Source organism: Balaenoptera ricei, chromosome 7 (genome assembly GCF_028023285.1).
Source record: "Balaenoptera ricei isolate mBalRic1 chromosome 7, mBalRic1.hap2, whole genome shotgun sequence".
Taxonomy (NCBI): domain Eukaryota; kingdom Metazoa; phylum Chordata; class Mammalia; order Artiodactyla; family Balaenopteridae; genus Balaenoptera; species Balaenoptera ricei.
In genome coordinates, this window is record NC_082645.1 from 1,116,946 (window position 1) to 1,132,810 (window position 15,865).

Below are 15,865 nucleotides of genomic sequence, written 5' to 3' on the forward strand. Positions count from 1 at the left end.
AGTACCTGCCTCACAGAGCTGGCATGAGGATTAAATGAGTTGATATATGTAAAGTGCTTGGCACATTGTAAGTGCTTAAAAAAGTTAGACACAGAAAGTATATGGAGGTGTTGGTGGTATTCTACATGTATGGATATATGAAGAGTCATTGCATGATTGAATTCATTTCCAACAAGGTGTTCAAAAGATAAAGGAATATGGCTAATGAAAAGAGTTTGTTAACCTGTTTCATTCAGGAAGAACATACTCAATAGCCTCTTAATTTAATACCTTTATTTTTCCTAGTTTGAAAAAGAAAAACAGCGTGATATTCGATCATTCTTTTTACCAAACCCTAAGAAGAGACAGTTGGTGACCTCCTGTGATGAATCAAGGGCATTCCAGGAGAAAAATACCATAGCACCAGCAGACCCTGGAAAAACAGCTACAAGAGATTATGAAAGTGATCTTGAACCTGAAGCTAAAAAAATGAAATCGGTCACCACCGATGACCGCTGCAGTCCCCTGGAGGAGAAACCATCCCAGCCCGGGCAGACCAAAGCTCCGCTCGTGGACAGGGTCTGTGAGGCCAAGGCCCAGGCCACCACCCCACCCCTTCCTGGTGAGGGCTGGCAGTGTGCTCTCTGCACCTATATTAATAACTCAGTGCTACCTTACTGTGAAATGTGTGAGAATCCTCAGGACAGTGCTGGTGAGTACACAGAGGGCAACCATGGCGGGGGCTGGCAGTGGTGTCCTCAGATAACCTGTGCTTTCAGAGACAACTGCTATCCTCAGAGATCTGTGTGACTGGGTACCAACTTTAGCTTTTAAGCTGGAGGAACAACTTCACATAGTGAAGACTGTGAATTTATCCCCTTGTGGAATGTGAAAATCTCCCAGTTCTGTCAAGAATGTATATCCCCCAGCGTCTGTGACATGGCATTAATTTGGCACAAATGGACATTTCTGATTAATGCCAACAGGATGTGAATTCAGTGGGCAGGAATAGAAGCTCTGTTGCTATGGCAGCAAATATGCCTTATAGTCATAGACCTGCTGTTTTCTTTCCTTTGTAGATAGTACTTGTTTTTAAAGAAATTACAGATTATTATTTTTAATAGCAAAATGAATCCAGTGTAGCTTCTTTGCCTAGTAAAATATTCATTGTGCCATGTTTCTTCCATGACAAATCATAAAAATTCCTCTATAGATCTTCTTTTAAAAACCGATTTCATGTCTATTTTATGAATTTATTCTTTTCTAAAACATGCTATTTAAAACTAGAAATCATAAACATACCTCAGAGTATATTTTTCTAGCATGATATGCCATTTTCTGATGTTTTATTTTTGAAATGATTATTAACAACTGTGGTTGTCTTAAGAAAAGATCATTAGTATTCCTTTTGTTTCCAATTTTATGGCAACTGAAAATGCCAAGTTGACCGTTATGGAAACTGGAAAAAATCATAAATAAAATAAAATTTTATCAACTGTAATAATTACACACATCTACTTTTCCATCTTATGTGAATTCTTCAGAGTATTGACATTAACGAAGACTCAGCAAAGAGAGAAGCTCTGATGCTCCAGTTCCTTCCTGCTTGCCTTGCTCTCCTCTGCCTTAGTTTTGACGTGAAAGAAAATGTAATCAGTAGCTGAGTCTTTCCTCCTTCAATTCTGGGTGTTCCTACCAAAACTGACAAGTCTGCCATCTGGGTGGTTATATTTGTAATGTGGACACCTGTTGTCTATGAACTAAATTGGAGCCACAAGCTTATTCCATATAATATCTCCCACAATTTGCATTATCTCATTCAATTTCCAACTGCTACAGGCAATAAAAATAAAATATCTCGTGACTACAAAATAATATCAGTTCACATGAAGTCTATAAATTGAGTGACTGAGCAATAAAAATCATAGTTTAATAGGGTTTTTATTTTTATTTTTTTAATTTTTGGCTGAGTTGGGTCTTTGTTGCTGAACGCGCGGGCGTTCTCTAGTTGCAGCGAGCGGGGGCTACTCTTCCTTGTGGTGCGTGGGCTTCTCATTGCGGTGGCTTCTCTTGTTGCGGAGCACAGGCTCTAGGCATGCGGACTTCAGTAGTTGAGGCTCACGGGCTCTAGAGCGCAGGCTCAGTAGTTGTGGCACATGGGCTTAGTTGCTCCGCGGCATGTGGGATCTTCCCGGACCAGGGCTCAAACCTGTATCCCCTGCATTGGCAGGCGGACTCTTAACCACTGCGCCACCAGGGAAGCCCTAATAGGGTTTTATAGTTCTGATTTTTCTCTGATACCAAGAGCAGCAATGAAGATTTCTAGAACCAAGATTTAATAAGCAAACTGTCAAGCAGTCTAAGAAAAACAAAACACCTTTTGTGAATATGAAACAGTCTGATTAAGAGCAATACATATTCTTTTTTTTTTAATAAATTTATTTATTTATTTATTTATTTATTTATGGCTGTGTTGAGTCTTCGTTGCTGTACGCAGGCTTTCTCTAGTTGTGGTGAGCAGGGGCTACTCTTCGTTATGGTGTGTGGGCTTCTCATTGCGGTGGCTTCTCTTGTTGCAGAGCATGGGCTCTAGGTGTGTGGGCTTCAGTAGTTGTGGCACACAGGCTCAGTAGTTGTGGCTCACGGGCTAAGAGCACAGGCTCAGTAATTGTGGCACACAGGCTTAGTTCCTCCGCAGCATGTGGGATCTTTCCGGACCAGGGCTCAAACCTGTGTCCCCTGCATCGGCAGGCGGATTCTTAACCACTGTGCCACCAGGGAAGTCCCCAAGAGCAATACATACTCTAAGTAACGGTGATATTACTGTGTATGATAGTTATAATTATTAGATTAATACTACTACAGTTTGACATAATGATTTCCAACCTTGATGTGGATGCATTCCAAAAGCATTAAAAAGCAGAATTAATTCTAATCCATCTAAATTTTAGTTTAGTTTATTATTTTAAACTTTTTATTTTATATTGGAGTATAATTGGTTAACAATGTTGTGTCAGTTTCAGGTGTACAACAGAGTGACTCAGTTATAGTATACATGTATCCATTCTTTTTCAAATTCTTTTCCCAATTGGGTTGTTACATAATATTGAGCAGAGTTCCCTGTGCTGTACAGTAGGTCCTTGTTGGTTATCCATTTTAAACATAGCAGTATGTAGATGTCTATCCCAAACTCCCTAACTATCCTTTCCCCCCCCCATAATTCATCCAAATTTTAAAATCAATACCTGCCATATAACAGTTTGAGGAAACAGTGGAATTCAAAAAATTAAAGGAGCAATGTTAGGATATAGGACTGGAAAGTCCTATAAAGGTTGCTGACGCAGTCTCTAGTATGTTAGATAAAATTTGGTGTAATATACACTGGACACTAGTATTGTGCTTTGTTCTTAACAGCTAGTGCTTATGCTCAGCATCTTATAGCTCATACGCCCAGATTGGATGTATCTTGAATTCCAGATTGGATGTATCTAGTGGCCTGTGTAACATCTCCACCTGGATGTCCAAATGGGTGCCTCAAGCTTAACTTGTCCAAAATGGAATTCTCGATTCACCACCCCCAGATGTAACACTAAATCTTCTCTCCCCCCATCTTCCCCACATCGTGTTAAAAACCTAGAGGCAGCATCTTTGATTCTTCCCTCTCCTCCCACTTCGTGAAGTTCTGCTAGTATAACCTCTACAATATATCTTGATTGCAGCCACTTCATCTTCACTGCTACCATCCCACTGGAAGCCACCATCATCTCTCGCTCAGGACCTCAGAAGCCTCCCTGAGGCTGGTCCTTCTCTACACAGCAGAGTGATCCTTTAAAAACTCAGATCATTACATTCCTTTGCTTAAAACCCTTTAATGGCTTCCAGTTACACTAAGAATCTAATCTAAGAATACAGGCCCCCTGGGGCCAGGCTTCCTAGATTCCTGGGCAGCTCTCAGCTCAAATGGGCCTGCTGACTTTTCTCCTCCTACCCCATCCTCTTACTCACTTACTCTCTTTATCTGAAAAGATCCTATTTGTTTACCTGTTTATTTCTGCCCCTTGGAATGGAATCCCAGGAAGCAGGGAAATTTCTGTCTTGTCTTGTCTTCTACTCTGCCTCTCCAGCACCTAGAGTAGTACTTGGTATTTAGTGACTCCCGATGCATGTTTTGAAAGAAAGAACAAACATTGTTGACTTTGTGTCTTTTTGTAAAACCTAGTTGTGACTTTTTTTTAACTCTACTTTCTATATTGGGCTTAGAGTACATAATGACTTTACCTAAATGTAAGTGTAAATTATTTGTTTGATTTTAATAAACAAATTAATTTGTTTATTTGTTGTACAAATTTTTTCTACAAATAGATAGCCTCCACCACACTCAGTATAAAAACAGAAACGAGAAAGATGATTCTCAGAAAGACACCTCCGAAAAAATATGGACTAGTTCTGACGGGGAAAAACAAGTCCTTGCACATTCAGCACCTGAACCGTTAGCTGAGAGCCAGGAAGAAGTTTCAAAAACTGAGAGTGAGGACGGACTCACACCCCAGCCAGGTGATGGTAAGTCTTGCTTCCATTTCCAGGATCCAAATAATAACCGTATACGTAGACGCATCATTACTGTTAGTAGACTTGCGATTACTACCGTGTTCCAGGTTCCTTGTATTCCCTTTTGTATTAAAAATACCAACTACTTGTAACTACATACATAAACACCAGATGGCTGGAAGAGCAGAGCTGCTGACATTCAGATGTTACACAGAGAGCTAAACCCATATGTGGCCACATGTACTACCTCAGGCCTGTTGCCCGGCCTCCACCGAGCCTGGCCCATTCTCCCGGTGAGAGGGTGGTTTTAATGTTTGGGGGTTCCTTTGGACCATGTGGATTGTTGTAAGATTGACAGATTATTAACAGCCACTTAGGAGATCATTAACCCTTCACACATGAATTTCTTTTAAATGGCTACAATTAATTGGCGTATTTTATATTTAGGGTTTTGAGGGTTTGTTTGTTTTTAATAATTTCAAGACTGTGTGAATCATGACTGTGTTTGGAACCAGCCATGTACTGTCTCAAATTTATTTACTTTTTTGTTGTTTCCATTCATCATTTATAGCTGTGATGGTTGGCAAATACCAGCCTATATGTCATACATCACTCTTTATGGGCCAACTGGCCAAAGATTGTGAGTACTTTTGGGTTATTTTCTTTGTTACTCAGTTGCTGACCATAGTAACCCACAGATTGATGTTCTCATTATAACAACCCCAAAATGGTTGGGATGAACTGTCAGTTTTTCTTTTAAGGTAGTTGCTGTTAAACATAGATAATTTAGAGCTGGATTCATAGCTCTGAAATGAAACGTCCGTTTAAGTATTTCTGAGCTCAGGGCATCCTCCTTTCCTCTTTACTCAGCTTTCCTTTCCTCTAATTCCTCAAGGTCTTCCCAAAACTAGCTTACAGTGGATCCTGTTTAGATCTGTTAATTTTAATGGCCTTTAAGTAGACAATGTAGACTCAGACTCTTTGTCTCCAGTTTCCTTGTTCTCGCTGTGACAGTCCCTCCAGAAGCTGTTGCTCTAGGATAGCGTGCTGCTCAGTTAACTAAACATCAGACCCAGAATCAGCAACTGGCAGTTGTCAGCAGCTGGGCCATGAGTCTCTCCATCTATAGCAGGGAAATACTACTGGCTTATTAGTTACAAATTGGTCCCTTGATGAAGACGTATGTTAGCTTTACTTACACAAACTTTTCAAAAATCACTAGACTTCTATTTATTTATTTATCAGAGTATAGTTGTTTTACAATACTGTGTTAGTTTCTGCTGTACAGCAAAGTGAATCAGCCACACGTATACATATATCCCCTCTTCCTTGGATTTCCTTCCCATTCAGGTCACCACAGAGCATTGGGTACAGTTCCCTGTGATACCCAGTCTGTTTTCATTAGTTATCTATTTTATACATAGTAGTGTATGTATGTCAATCCCAATCTCCCAATCCACCCTACCCACCTTTTCCCCCTTGGTATCCAAAAATCACTAAACTTTTAAAAATTCTATTCTGCTAGTGAAACTTGCATTGACTTCATCCAGTAGACAATGCCAGCATTATTTCCCCCATACCTATTCCCTCTTCTCTTTTTTTTTACTTCTCAAATCACTGGGCTGAGACCGCCACAAAAGCGATATGCTTCACGTCTACTCACTAACATGAATTTCCTTGAAAAAACAGAAGGAAGACAGAGAAGGCACATTATAGTAAAATGCTTCTTCTACCCACATATGCTCTTTTAGAACCAGAGTGGTATATACCACGCTGGAACGGTAGTTTCGTTCTAACTGGAATTCTAGGGGTCTGGAAGGATGGCTGTATCTTCAAAAGATGCATTATCTGTAGTTTCAAACCATTGAATTATACTTCATGAAAACAATGAAAAGAAAAATATGTTTCCTAATGTAGCTACTAGCCACCAAGAAGTTGGAGTTGTTCTCGTAATGCTTTTTATCAAAGAATGACTTCTGATCTTTAAGCATTAATGCATTAACCGTAGTTCTTCAAATCTGGAGACACAATGATTATGAGATGAACTTACTTTATGTACATTAAAAAACAAAAAAACTCTGTCAATTAAGCTATGACACAATAAACTAATGATAGCCCAGACCAGATCATAAAACCCTCTGTTACTTTGACATCACTTTCATTTGTTCTGAGGGATCTGGCAGTTTCTCCTGCCTTTGCTTGCCTTGCTTGGCATGTAATAGGCAACCCTTTTGCACATTTCAGTATTCAAATATAAAATATCTTTCTCTGTTTGCAGTGATCTCCTTTTCTTAGGTCCCATGAAGCACTTGGTTATTCCTTGGCAAGAATAAGAAATTTCTCAATGAGAAATTCTGGTTATTTCTCTGGTGATGCATATTTGCTTCTTTAATAACAAATTTATGCTCTTCTGCTCTGTGTCCATGTTTTTGGTATACATGATAACTTTTCATTTCAATCCCAAACCATAGTGAAACATTTTAAAGACATTTTAAAGGTAATTAAACTCAATACTCAGTAACAACAATGCTTGTATCTCAAGTGTAGTGTTGAAGTGACAGCGATATTGTAGTTATGACTAAGCTTATGCTCAGGCAGTGACAACTACCTCACAACTGCCACCTGGCCAACCATGGTTGTAAAATGCCACGATTATTGACTGTAAGACATGCCAATTTCAGAGATGTTAAAGTGTGGAAAAAATGTACATTTTGAATTTATGAAATATGGGAATAATCCACAATCCCGGTTTGTAAAGTGACTGATGCCTTGATTAGAAAAATTAAAATAGATGACATTGCTAAATAGAATCTCAAACAAATCATAGACTTCTAGATCTGGAAAAATACCTTAAAAGGTCACTGAGGAACTACAGCAGAGGTTAAGAGCACAGGCTCTGGAGCCAGATTACTGGTCTCTGTTGCTAGTGGCCTTGGGCAGATTACTGTGCCTCAGTTTCCTCCTCTGTAAAATGCACTACTTAATTTCTGAGAGGTGTTAATATACGTACTTGGAACAGTACCTGGCACATTTTAAGTGCTTGATGAGTGCTAACTGTAATTATTATTTAGATCTGCTTGAATAACCCTATTTCTCTTGCAGAATATATTGGTCAGTAGGACTGAGTAAGGAAAAATAAAGAGGGATTATCAGAAATGAGGCTTCTCCACTCCTCTCCTTTTGTGAATGTGAGGCACCAGGCCATAGGCCATCAGTCATTTAAGTGGCCCTCGACATAGCTGTATTGCTGCTGATAATCAAAATGGTGCTCATTCAGTCTTAACTTAAACCCTCTGTAGCAACAGGAATAGATTCTAGAAGCCTTCAAGATCGATAAGGACTCTTGGGGGGCAGGAAGGTCTCCCTTATGCCTGACTCTTACCTTTTTAGCGAATGCTGAATTTCTTTTTTTCTTGTTGGATCATTAGCAACAGTTCAAAGCAACTGGTTACCATATAAGCCAATATGCTGTTAGATGGCCTACCATGTTTTATTTCACACCCAGACACATGTACTTTGTCAAATATGTTGATATATTTGTTATAGCCATTTTATCACCCTAACCCACAGAAGATAAGAATAAGCTGCTTTGGACAGAGGGCAGATTCGCCTTCAGGTTCTTTTTTATCTTGTTTATTAGAACAGTTGAAGAGTTCGGACACTTTGGCAGTGTGTGATACCTTAATGTTTTGTGCGAGTAAGAACACTGACCGGATTCACGTCTATACTAAGGTAAGCATCATGTGGATTCTGGAAACATACGAAAAGCTTCCTTTTTTCATGTGTCAGTGGAGATAATTAATTTTATTAGCAATGAGATAGGCATCGAGTTCTTTTCCTCCTTAAAGCTAATTTTCAAATTCCTCTTAAATCTAAAGGCAATTAGAGGTAAACAGCATAGCATTTAAGAGTGTAGACTTCAGGGCCAGGGTGCCTCAGTTCAAATCTGTCACTGTGGAATCTTGGACACAGTACTTAACTGCGCTGTGCCTCAGTTTCCTCAACTGTAAAATACGGAGGAGTTGTTGCCAGGACAAAATAAGCTAATTCCCGGAAGGCACTTAGCGCAGTGCCTGACCGTCACGCGCTCTCACTCGGAGTTGGCTCCTGCACTGATCCTGCAGCAACAGCAGCAGTAGCGTCTTTACAGAAGCCTAAGCCTGCCCATCCGTGTTGAGTAAACCCTAGGAAGCTTTAATAATATGATTGCTCCGATGCCCGCCATAGCCCAGGTTAGCAGCGCTCAAACTTTTCAGGACCTCTTTGCACTCCTAAAGTTTGTTGAGGACCCAAAGAGCTTTTGTTTATGTGGGTTATATCTATTGATATTTACTGTTTGAAATTAAAATGGAAACACTTTAAAATATTCATTTAAGAGTAGCGATAATAAGTCCATTACATATTTATAGAAGAAGCATATTTTTATGAAAACTAATTATATCTGCCAAAACAAAAACAGTGTTTAGTGAGGAAAGTAGCATTGTTTTACAGTTTTAGCAATTTCCTCTAAAGTCTGCCTGTGCATGGAAGACTTCACTGTACATTCATAAGAGAATGAGAGTGAAAAAGGCCAATGATGTTGTACTATTATTATAAAACTCTTGTGACTGTCTGGATCTTCTGAAAGGGTCTTGCAGACCATGTGAGACTCTTCGGTCGAGATTAACTAGTGTGAGTGTTTGAGAGAAAAAATTGCTAAGATTATGAACGCTTTTGTTTGGTCTACAGTTTCAAACATCTAATCTTCATAAGTATCATAAAATAGTATTTGTGCGTTTTTAAACTCATGGGTCGCCCTATTGAAAGAATGCCTTTTTGTTCTTTTTTTGTTTTGTTTTGTTTTTTGGCCGTACCACACGTCATGAGGAATCTTAGTTCCCCGACCAGGGCTAGAACCCTCACCCGTCCTGTCCTCCACAGTGGAAATGTGGACCCCTAACCACTGGACCACCAGGGAATTCTCAGAATGCCTTTTTAAAGATAACTTAGGTTGGAGCTGCCCAAACTCAGTTATGGGTTTTCTGCTAACCCAAATATCAGATACAGATAGATGGTGTACCACGTAATAATCTTCAGTTCTAACTGAATATTAGAAGATACTGCTAGAAGATTAGAGATGGCTAGGATCGTGAATACCAGAAGCCCCAGGCAGCCTCCACTGTGGGACCACCACCAAGAGCGATACTGAGAATGAAGACAGGACACGTTCCCCTTAAAGGCTTGGACCTTGGTCCACCACGTGGAACCTCTAGACTCGGGGAGCACCGAGGACCCCTCTGCTCACCTAGAGGCAGGTCTAAGTGCCTTGTGCCCCTCATATGGGGAGTTCCAGGCTGTGCTTCTCAGACCATCGTGTCTACATGGTTTGAGAATAACAGAGAACGGATACCCCAGGGGCTGGAAAGTCCAGAAGCCGGAAGGCGGACCCCAGGCAGAGCGCATACAGGAATTCAGAAGCCCTTAAACTTTTTACTCTCAGTGAAGCCTCTGCATCCTGGATCATCTGATCAGGGTGTTTCCCCCCTTGGGTGGAGACCGGAGAAAAACTGCAAACTCCTGGTAGAGAGTGGGGTGTGCCCACCGCCAGGCAAATACCGTGGCCTCCCTGACCCACATTCTGGCTCGAATGCCCCGCCTGTGCACTAGTCTCAAGTGCATTTTTACGACTCTTCTAAATACTTACATGTCCCCTTGCCATGAAATGTTGTTCAATCAATTTTCTAAACCTGAGACACTAAGCAGATGAAATGTCAACAGGGATTTTCATAGCTACAGGAGAGTTTGGATGAAAGCTTTCCTTTTTACCTTAGGAGATCTGAAATAAAATCTAGAAACAGAAATTTGGATAAAAACCCTAGATCAGTGCCTAAAAGAGCACGCTTTAAAAGGAAGAGCAGTAACAGATGTTTAGCATCTTATGTTAACAGTGTACCTCCAGAGAACTGTTCATTTCAGCCAGAATCCCATGTCTAATGCAGAGTTTAGAGTAACGATTACATATCTAAACTTTAATCACTATGTAAGTACTTTTTGTATGTTTTTTTTTCCCAAAGTGATTGTGGGAACTGTAACGTTACCTTTTGGCTGAGAGAATTCTACAGAATATGGGTTCAACTATTGTTTATACAGTAGATTTCCACATACAGAGATTCTTCTTTCCCTTTGTAAAAGAAATACTTCATGTTTAAGCCTCGTATTTGACTGACCACACCCCTCTGCATGGGATCATTTACCCTTAAGATTGAATGCAGTGGGGACACTCAGAGGGCGTGAGAGCCTGGCCCTCCTTCTCCACTCAGTGTTCTTTCACTGAGTGTGGGTGGAATCTTGTCTAGAATGAGCCGCCTCAGTTTATCTTTTAGGAGACTGGGCATGCGATGCCATAATAGAATTCTTTACTTTTAAAATAATTATTAGTGCCTACAGACAAAGTGGATTAATAATGCCTTCCTAATCTATAACCAGGATGGAAACCAGATGAACTGTAATTTCATCCCTTTGGATATAAAATTAGACCTTTGGGAAGATTTACCAGCAAGCTTTCAGCTGAAACAAAATCGCTCCCTGGTAAGAATAGTCCTGCGCGTTTGTTCTACATGAAAATTTGTTGAGTAATTTTTTGTTGTTGTTGTTGTTGAGTAATTTTAATGACCTTTTTTGAGTTTAATAAGAGCAGAGCACTTTGTGGCCCATTGCAGAGTCAGATCACTGGTTGCGTTTTAATCAGTCCAGGCATTGCCTATGAATTACCCCGGTGCTAAGAATAAACATGAAATCTGTTTCCTTGGCAAATGATCACACCTAGGGTTGCTGTTTCTGTGTATAGAATCATCCTCACATCATTTAATTTCTCATTCACAGGATTAGCAACTGTGATGTTTGCGTCTGACAGAATCGCCTTTTATTTTTGTAGGTTAAGTTCTAACACTGACAAGCTCTGAGAGCAGGGATAATACCACGTGGGGTGACGCGATTCGTTGCTGCAAGCGTCTGTGTGCAGCCGCAGGCCACACACCCGCTGGGGAGGCCTCAGTTCTCATCTGTGGCCGATTTATCGTCACTGCTCAGACGGGTCAGCAGCGCAGGGGCTGAGCCAGCATGCAGCGTACCACTTTTTACAAGAAAATAGTGATTATGTTTTTGCCCTTTGAGCGGAAATGAAACATTGCCCTTGGTTGGCTGCACCTGTCTCAAAGGAAAAGGTAGCCGTGAGCTATTTTCTTTGATATCATCTAATCTTGATTCTCAGATTGCCAGAAAATAGCCAATTACCTATAACTGACCAATAAGTAAGAGTAATGGTAAGCCTAATAAAATGTGCCAGACTTATTATTGATGGCTTCTTTGCTGTGAGAATTTAGGCAGTCAGGTACAAGTGATGCTCAGATGTTGCACTGTGAGTGTCACCACACAAGACCCACTGTCCCCAGGACCAGTTTTGCCTCGGCCACTGGTGGGGTGTGTCCTTCCGACAGCCAGACCACTTTTGGTCTCTATGTGCGTTAAGGACATAGGCTGAGTGTCCTGAAGGGTGCCTTTAGAGAGTCTATGGCTTAAACGAGACCTATGCAGAACTGGCCATAGATAGTTCACAATAAAGATAGGAAAACTGCCTCAAATTGAAGAAAGCCTTAAACTGTGAAACTCAAAGCCTATTTTGGGGATATAATAAAACATCTGTTTCAGATGTTATAAGTAGCCTCACTTTCAAAGGAAGATGCCTGGCGAGCTGTACACTCTTTTCATTATCTCATTTTCTGCCAGATTTTGAGGTTTGTTCGAGAATGGAGTAGTCTAACTGCTATGAAGCAAAGGATAATCAGGAAAAGTGGGCAGCTGTTCTGCAGCCCAATTCTTGCTCTGGAAGAGATCACAAAGCAGCAAACCAAACAAAACAGTACCAAAAGGTATGAGTTGTCTTTCTTTATTTTGTAGTTTATTACTTGTCATAGTTATTTCTACAGGAGGGTCTAAGGCATTTTATTAACCACTAATGAAATCCTGATGAGTTAAGAGAAAATTATACATAAAATGACAGCTTAAGATATTTTGTGAATTTGATCATATCTGCTGGAAAAGATCAAGTGGTCTGGTTCTTGCTCACTATGGGTCCTACTCATCAAGGGAGAGGCCAGAGTCCCAGGTTGGTCTGAGCTGTGACCTGTCCAGCCTGGGCTACTGGTTAACAAGAGGAAAACATTTCCCTGATATAAGAGTGGAGCCTGCCTCTGGGCCCCATCTGCCCTTCATTCTTGGAGTGTGAATCTTGGGTGCCATGCAGCATGGGAGCTGGTTCTGTTTGATGTACTACCACGCAAGTAGCAGAAGGTAACAATTATCATGCCCATGGTTGGACACAAAGTAATAGGGAAGGTTAAATGTCTCACATTTGTAACTGTTTTGCCTTTATCATTATAGGTCCCTTTCTAATCTCTGTACACTACCTTTCCTTTCTTGGCATCATAATCATCTTTGCCTCACTCAGACATCCCCTTGTGTGATCTAAAATCCCCATTCTCTGTAGACTCTTTTTCAGCATGAAGCAAAGATTCACAGGAAAAGCAGTCAGCCCTCCTACACCCCAACTCTTGCTTTGGAAGAGATCACAAAGCACCAAACCAAACAGCAGCATTGGCAGAAAAAGCCCGTCCCTTTAGCTCTTGCTGTCTCCATATACCTGTAATCTCTCTTCATCCTCACATTCTATCATTTTATGATCTCTAGCTTTTTCCATGCACACAGGTGAAAAAAATCCATCAATGCTATGTGAAGGGGTGCAGCTGGTTAAATACATTATATTGCAATACTGTGAAAATCTCTTCAGCTGTTTCAAAATAGGGCTGTGGTATATTCATACGTGAGAACAAGGAACGATGTTTGTGATAAATTGTTAAGGGTAAAAATAAGTATAAAAAAGAATGGAGACACAAACATATAATTGCTATCATTGACATAGTAAGTGTCGGGGAGGATACCTTAGAAACACGTATCAGAGGTTTCTCTAGGACATTGTTCTCAAACGGGGCAATTTCTTCTCTGGGTAGCAATCTTGTGAGACATTTTTAGACTGTCATGATTAGGGGATACAACTGGGAACATCTAGTGGGTAGAGGCTGGGATATTGCTAAAAATTCTGCAGTGAACAGGACCAGTTACTGATTTCAAAATGTCACTAGTGCACCGTTGAGAAGTTTTACTCTACACCATACGATTAGAGGATTTGTGGAGATGGTAGGGACTTTATACCTTTTGCTGGGATTACAAACTCATGCGAGTAAACACAAAGCAAGGAACTGTAAATGAATGAATGAGATCAGGTGTAAAAGTAGAAAAGGATGGGGTAGGGAGCAGAACTATAGCAAATTAGAAAGTACATAACCCATCTAACATCACTCAAATTCAGATTAAAAAATAAAACACTGTAAGAGTCAAATAAAGCCTTTTGACTAGTTGGATATATCCATGAGCTGCCAGTTTTGGACTATCGCCTCAACTCTTTATACTGGTTGAATTTTCCCATGAGTGTGTATTACTTTATGTAAAAAATACATTAAAAATATATGTGTGTATTTATACATACACACACAAACCTACACATACATATACACCCACACTTAACAAAAAACACGATGCCTATTTTATTTTTCTCAGTACTTCTTCCAGTCCTCTCCTTTTTTCATTTTTATAACCACAGTCTTAGTTGAAGTATTGGTCTTCTATTTACATGATCATAATTCCCTTCCTAACTGAATTTACAGCATGTCCCATTGTTTCTTCTCCAGCAGACATGGAAGCACCACCTAAGAAAGATGGCTGGTCAGGTGTAAAAGCAAAAGTCATAAAATCAATACAAAACCAAGTCAGACACACAGTGTTATTTATAAAAATATATGTAGGTGATATATTAATGGTAAAACTATGTTAACAAGCAGTGGAGTAAATAATCAGATTTGTATTTTTAAGAGCTCACTCTGGCAGCAGTTGGAAGATTAGATTGAAAGGGCAAGACTCGAAGGGAGACAAGTGGCATTAGCTTCCTATGGCTGCCGTGACAAAGTACCACAAACTTAGCAGCTCAAAACAACAGAAATTTATTATCTCACAGTTTTTAAGTCAGAAGTCTGAGTTGGCTCTACTTGTTTCTCTGCTCTGGATTTTATAAGGCTGAAAAAAAGATGGCTGGGCTCTTACTGATAGTCTGGGAAGAATCCATTTCCACACGCATTCAGGTTGTTAACAGAATTCAGTTCATTGTGGTTGTAGGACTTCGGTTTCCTTGCTGACTGTAGACTGGGAGCCACTCTCAGCTTCTAGAGGCTTCTTTTTAGTTCTAGCACATGGGCCCCTACATCTCAGGATCAGAAGTGGTGTGCCAAATCCTTCTCATGCTTTGAATTGCTCCCTCTCTTAAGGTCAGCTGATTAGTAACCTTAATTACATCTGCAGCATCCCTTTACAACATTACCTAGATAAGTGTTCAATTGAATACCAGGAGACAGGACTCCTAGGGAGCTATCTTTAAAATTCTGCTTACCACAGAAGTTAAGAGACTATTACAGTAGACCTGGAAAAAAAAAGATGAGGGCTTTTATTGAGGCATTAGAAATGGGAATGGAGGAAAGAGAGTAAAGAGAGGTGTTATAGAGGTAGATCTAGAGACCTTGGTCACTGATGAAAGAGAGGTGGAGAGAGGGGGCTCCAGGGACATGGATTTAGCAGAGCCATGAAAATGAAACATGTGCACCTGCAGAGGGGGATGCTTTGAGGAAGCATGCTGACTCTGGCTGTAGAACCCCAGTGAGTCTCAGTAAACTGGAGTAACTGTGTCTCTCTGAAAGCAGGTATGAAACACGGGGCTGCACAACAGCATTGACTGGAAGTCTATATGAGGAGCAGTTAGACATTGGATGCCTTGCCTTCCCACTGTCCTCTATAGAGAAACTGAACCAGAGAGGCACCAGTCTTGGAAACACCAGCCTCAGTGGAGATAAAGGGAGAGGCGTTATACTGGAAACTACACTCCCCAGGTCCCTTTCTTGGCTCAGCTGCCATACCAACAGCCACATTTTACTTTCTAGGCATGAGATTAGAGGATTCATCTCTGAAAAGATGGAATGGCTTCAGGATAAAGACACATGCATACTAATTTTCAGGAATTCTCCCAAAAGCAATGGCTAGATCTCCCAACATGATTATCCTCCAGTGGCATCCACTCATTTGCAGGCTGCGTCCAAGCTCAGAGTTTGTAGTCAGCTTTTGAGCAGCATCTCACTCTTAAATATAAATAGAAGCCAAGATCACCAGCCGTTGTTTAGGTTCCTAAGTGGGTTTCCACTTG

General features: G+C 40.5%; 1 protein-coding gene across 7 annotated transcripts in view; it reads left to right on the forward strand.

Moving 5' to 3' along the window:
• Nucleotides 1-15,865, forward strand: part of ZRANB3 (zinc finger RANBP2-type containing 3) — a 254,596-nt gene that overhangs the window by 228,176 nt on the left and 10,555 nt on the right. For all 7 annotated transcript variants that reach the window (XM_059927591.1, XM_059927593.1, XM_059927592.1 and 4 more), the window contains 5 exons: nucleotides 286-691; nucleotides 4,342-4,539; nucleotides 8,168-8,259; nucleotides 10,993-11,094; nucleotides 12,292-12,434. In XM_059927591.1, coding sequence (XP_059783574.1) covers nucleotides 286-691; nucleotides 4,342-4,539; nucleotides 8,168-8,259; nucleotides 10,993-11,094; nucleotides 12,292-12,434 — 941 coding nt within the window. The remainder of the gene's footprint in view (nucleotides 1-285; nucleotides 692-4,341; nucleotides 4,540-8,167; nucleotides 8,260-10,992; nucleotides 11,095-12,291; nucleotides 12,435-15,865) is intronic.